The sequence below is a fragment of the Gymnoscopelus braueri genome (assembly GCF_963280865.1).
Source record: "Gymnoscopelus braueri genome assembly, chromosome: 7".
Lineage (NCBI taxonomy): Eukaryota > Metazoa > Chordata > Actinopteri > Myctophiformes > Myctophidae > Gymnoscopelus > Gymnoscopelus braueri.
Genome location: NC_137608.1, coordinates 20236623 through 20242668, shown reverse-complemented (window position 1 = coordinate 20242668; position 6046 = coordinate 20236623). Strand labels below are relative to the sequence as shown.

Genomic DNA, 6046 nt, shown 5'->3' with positions numbered 1-6046 from the left:
AGTTTTTTTCTGTGAAGTTGCTTGTAAATATTGGTAGTTTTTTTTCCTTCTAAAGTAGGCTTGTTTCTAAAGTGTAGTTGCTTATTTGGGCTTGCTTTCTAATGTTGTTTAAACCAGTGGTTCCTAAACTTTTTCATGTCAAGGAACCCCCCTCCCCCAATTAATGTGTATGTGTAAATTTTTGTGCCAGGGACCTCTATTAGATTTGTGTTAAATGTTTAGACATTTTCCACATGTGTAACTTTTTTTCAAGATTAAAGAAAAAGATTAAAGAAAAAAGTTGGTACTGTCCCCCCAAAAAGATCTACAAGGCCACAACGCGTTGCATCGTGACACGTTGTGATCTTGTAGAGCGGCTATTTACAAATAGCCGAGGTTTAAAGTGCTCATGTTTCATGTTTCATGAGTCATGGTTACATGAGTCATGTAGCCTAGTCGCTGCTTTTGGGGTTTTCATAGACCTGGTTGCTTATTTCTCTCGCAGAATCTGGCAACACTACTTGGTGGGCTGGCCTTCACGTGCCCTTGCGCAGTTCGCTGTTATGCTAAGGTTAGCCTTTTGGCTAATTCGTTGACCATATAGCTCAACATGTCCGCCTCAATGGTGCGAGCGACCGTTCGAGCGGTCAGTAAAAGAAGAATGCTACCAACAAGAGCTGCATTAACCCTGGTAAATGCTTCTATTTTCATCTACAGCATGTTCAAATGTTTATCCTCTGCGTTGTGTTGCGCAGCAGAGTTGCCTAACATTCTGTTGAGGCGTTGACGTCTATCTAAACAAACCCAGCCCTCTGTCACATAATAGAGCAAGTATTTGCTTCAATTTTTTGTATGTTAGTGTTATTGTCACCATACGGTGTTATACCTTTAATCATATTTTACCAAGTCGCCCCCTTAAGTAATGTGGTACTTCACCACCATGCAGACTGTCACTGTCAGTAGCCTCGCTTACCAGCCTTTTTGTTTCATAATTACATGAACTTACATCAGCAGTTATGCAATATGTAGATGTAGACATTATGTCATTGGTTATATGTGTAGACATTTAATGTCATTGGTTATGTTTGGATATTTCATGTCAAGTTTGTTGACATTCAGTGTCAGTAGTTATGTATGTGAGTCAGTATGTAGACATTTAATGTCAGTTATGTATGTGAGGCAGTAGAAGTGGGCTACAGTCTCCAGCCTGTTGCATTGTTTGTCTGTTTAACACTGCCTCGATTCACCTCAATCTCCCAAATGCAATTAATTGCCTTGTTTCTTTTATACATGATCTAATTGTTAGACCAAGAACAGGGCTATACGTAATTGCAGCTAGCTAATATGACATGACTAATTATGTTTAAGCTAACAGCTACAGCAGCATTTTAGCACAGGAAATTGCTTGTTTCACCAGCCTGACTTCATCCACAACTCCGCAATACAAGCCCTATGGCCTTGCATAAGAGACTCTCCCGTTGGCTCTGCCATGTTGTCTCTAAAGCTGCTGCACATCCAAGCTAAATCTACTGCATGGAAGAGACCCCTGTTGCTGACGGCCAAATTGTCAATTAATATAAGAAGGAGACTAACATTGTGAAAATGGCTGATGTACATGTGTCGTTGTGATTATGTAGACCGGCACAATATTTATCAGTGGAACCGACTCAAGTGTAATGTAATGCCTCAACGCTTACAATGCCAAGTGCTAGTCCGAGTGGGGGGTGCTAGTCCCCAGTTTAAATATGATTATTTTGGTGGGCCGCGGGCTGAAAAGGTTGAGAACCACTGCCCTAGACAATAACCACCCTTTTGCAATGTTAACAGTGTGCCCTCAGTACTCTGCATGCCCAGCAAGAGACGTGGATGGTTCACTTCCATGCAGTAGAATAGATAAAACAATTACTTGTTCCAGTTACATTATAAAAGTGACGTTTGTAAGTGACGGTGGGAGTAAAAAAATATACGTGGTTTTTCAACTCATCTAAATGCAAATTCTAAACTGTTATTTAGATTAATATCAAGTATAAGTTATCTGAGCTTCAAAACCTTCTGCTGTGTAGTGTGTACGTCTTTGTTGAATAGTGTAATGTGATTTTTTTTTCCCCTGTAGTTTTCTCGGGCTCTTGAACGTTTCTGAAGAGAACTTTCATACAGTTCACAGGGATAGGGGAATTTAAGTGCTACTTATGATGTTGAACATTTCATGTAGAACATTTGTCCAAATCTTCTGTGATCGGACATGTCTTGGAATGTGGTAGCCTAGATGCTAATGGAATAAATCTCATCTGCACAATTCCTACTTATCCTTCTATTGTAAGCAATGTTTATCACTTTCAACCTGGTATTTCTTCCTATTTTGGGCATGTCATTATAGGCAAAAAAAATAGAAACAAAAATCTGAATTGTTCAAAAATAGACTTATGGTTTTTTTCTTCAATTCAACGTATGTATGTATAATATAAGTATATACTGTAGGACGTACGTGGTTCAACCATTCTCTCACTTATTTTTCAGACTCCATCAGCTGTAACCAAGATCAAGTCACTGCTGGAGAATAAGCCTGAATATGTGAGTGAATAATCCAGGAGTGAGCCATAACCGCTGCGGTACTGTTCATCACTAGGCTAACATTTTACACGTATCTACTAATAATTGATTCTTCTTTATGTGGAATCAACTGTTTTGTTCCCTCTCACATAAAGAGCTCTGTTCTACCCCTGATGCTATTGAAGGAGCTCATTGATGGTACCACTGTCAAGACTAATTTGGTCCTTGGCTAAAATCTTTTGTCTTCATTTTAGAATTTCACAGTGTACTGTATGTGAATGAGAGTAGCATGAAGAAGTCTTAGCCGAAAAGCATGACAACAGTTAGCCTTACAGATGGGGTTAAGATTTTATGGTGTGAATTTGAGTTAAGAAATTTCTTGTGTCATTATTATTTCAAGTACAGTAAGTTCTCTGGAAATGCGATTGAAAGTGTCCGAATTGGTTTGCTCATCCTGTTCCTCTCTATATGGCATTTCCTGCAGTACAGATCATGGCAAAACTGTTCTGTTTATTTTCAACCAGTACCACTTAAACCCTCTATTCTTAGTAAAACGAACCTGAGTTACAACTGTCCTTGTCCGATCTACAAGCTCACAACATGCTGCTGCTATTTTGGTCGAATGTTCCCCCCAGAATAGGTATGCTGGGGGTCAAGTGGTTAAGTATAGCTGTTGGTGGTTAAAGTAGACCAAATTAAATTGTGACATGTTGGCATAGACATGGACTAAATGGTAACATGTTAGCATTGACTCTGTTTCCAGATCGGTCTGAAGGTCGGGGTGAGGACACGAGGCTGCAATGGACTAACCTACACGCTGGACTACACCAAAGAGCGGGAAAAATCTGATGAGGAAGTGCTGCAGGATGGTGAGACATGTTTTCAAAAGTGCCCTTTTTATTGTTATAAAACCAAATCCACTGAAAAAGTTATTTCATAGTTGTTTTTCACTGCTTTGAGTTTTACAATTGTGTAGATTAATGACAGCACTATTGTGGTGATTATCCCACAGGTGTGAGGGTGTTCATTGAGAAGAAGGCCCAGCTGACCCTCCTGGGAACTGAAATGGACTATGTGAACTCAAAGCTCTCCAGTGAATTTGTCTTCAACAATCCCAACATAAAGGGCACGTGTGGCTGCGGCGAAAGCTTCAATATCTGAGTGTTCTGATGAAGCCTCAGTCCCTCCCAAGGCCCCTCAGCCACACTCCTCGCTCCTGGATGCACATGAATAAAAGACTTGAATGTTTCTGACATTGTTGGACCCGTCAAATTCTCTGGGATGTGGATAGTCTCTCAAGCCAGACAATTACAGCGCCCCCTGAACGTCACAAACAGAAGCTGTCATTCGTTTGCCATTTCTGTTCACAAAAATATATTTAAAAAATATATTTAAAATATATTTTTGAATTTCGATTTCTGTAAAAACTAACAGCAAGCTAGATATGCTTTGACTAATTTGATATACCGTGACTGCAAAGATGAAATAGAAGTGGGGGGGTTCCCCAGGAGAGAGAGAGAGAGAGACACACACACACACACACACACACACACAATGCCTGAGTGCCACCTCTCACCTTGAAAAGTCACCCCTGTATTAAAAGACCATACCAGTCTTATTTCAACTAGAGCCAGATGGATATATTTATTTGGCTGATATACCAGCCATTATTTGACTTTTTTGGCAACATTTTTATTAAGTGGTTTTAATCAAATCTAAGTTTTTCAAATTGATAAGAATATTTTGCACTTTTGACAACATTGGTCAAAACATCAGTAATCGGTGGTGTAGGACACTCCAAAATCCGGATCGACATCAGACCCAAAAATCTGGATTCAATCAGGCTATAATTCTGACTTCTCGCCATTAGCGGAAATGTTACAACGACATTTGAAACTGGTATGGTCCTTTTAATTGCAGCTTCTGACTTAAGCATCTTTTAGCAGCTTGTTTGTATGTTCATGCTATAGGTTCATACTACAGATGGTATAATCTTTAGTGGTCTGCCATTCGTAGGGTGAGAGGGACCTCGTCACGTTTTTTTGTTATTGCCTACCATTTCATAAGGTTGACTTTATTTTACAGTGTTACAACAATGTACTTAGCCCTGAATTGAGGCCCCTCAAGTACAAGTGTGGTAAGCCAAAAGAACAGTGGATTTTGCTAATGTTTATTTGGATCTAAAACCCAAATAATATAACGGCAACAATTATTTGAAAGACATCACGGTAGACAAAATGGTAGAAACAGTATAATGCACTCACTGTGTGCAAAAGTGGAAGGGTTCTCGTTTGTAAATTATTGCATTGTTTGAAAAGAGTATATATTTAAGTGTGTATATAAAGGATGTAAATGACACTTAATCCGCAACATGACGCACAAAAAAACATCCCTCAAATATGAGGTTTGTATTCTTTGCTCAGTCAAAGCCAGATCTACGTGTTTGTGTAGACTGTTGCAATGTATGTACAGTTGATGTGATCTATATAGAATAAATGGCTTAATAAAGCAATTTGAACTGTGGCTGCAGTTTTCTTTCAAGTAGTGGAAGGTATATCAAAAAGGAGCAACACTCCTAAAGTATTAGTATTTTGTGTACATTGTTTCTATTGTTTAATGTATACTTCATGACAACCTTTTCAACAAGTCATTCGACAAGAATCTTGGAAGTCTAACAAAAAAGCAGACTTTTTAGCCCTGCTAGTAAGAATATCTCTGAATGCTGACCATGCCCTTTACAGTCGATCAATGGTAGTTATATTGAATTTTAAAACATTTATTTCAAAGCCTTTTTAATTGTTTCTTACATAGCTGAGACCAGATCCCTTCAATACATTTTAATGGAACTTTTACCCCAAAACTATATACTATAATACTAAACTATAATACTACATAAACTAAAACCAGTTTTCCAGAGACATTTCAGAGGGCACCGATTCCCAGTTCAATACATATTGTATAACTATAATGATCCCTGTTTCTAAATCAAGATCTCCTACCGTCTCACACATGTATGCATGCACGCACGCGCACACACAAACAGAGTTAAATGCAGAAATAGGTTTTGTACTCCCCTTCTCTTCCATATCTCCCCTCCCTCCTGGGGCTGTGGTGTTCTGTGGCAGAGCTTTGATCTGAGACCTGAAGAGAGAATGCGATAGAGAGTTGACTGGACAGGCTACATACGTACTAAAGTATTATGGACACTTGTAACATTTGAAGGTAACGTAATGTTTTTTTTTGGGGCATAACATCAAATACAGTATTGATTTGGTTAATTATTGTCTTTTCTCATCTGACCTGCAATAGGAGAAGAATACCAATGTACATAATTATGTTTTCACAGTATTCTCAAAATGTAATCAAATAGAATCACCTTGGTTAAAAGAAAAGAGTAATGCTTACTGTACATATAAAATGATACATTATTTTCAGAATTATTATATTTTTCTTGGTATAATATTTCATTACTTGTAGTGTATAGTCATTGTTATAGATAGATAGATCTAGAGTCAGT

At 38.3% G+C, this 6046-nt stretch overlaps 1 protein-coding gene across 1 annotated transcript; it reads left to right on the top strand.

Annotated features, from left to right (window-relative positions):
- Window positions 1-524: 524 nt before the first annotated feature.
- Window positions 525-5052, top strand: isca1 (iron-sulfur cluster assembly 1). Its single transcript, XM_080433151.1, has 4 exons — window positions 525-670; window positions 2497-2550; window positions 3293-3398; window positions 3542-5052. Exons 1-4 carry the CDS (start codon window positions 590-592, stop codon window positions 3688-3690), a joined length of 390 nt encoding a protein of 129 aa, XP_080289277.1. The 5' UTR covers window positions 525-589; the 3' UTR covers window positions 3691-5052.
- Window positions 5053-6046: the final 994 nt, after the last annotated feature.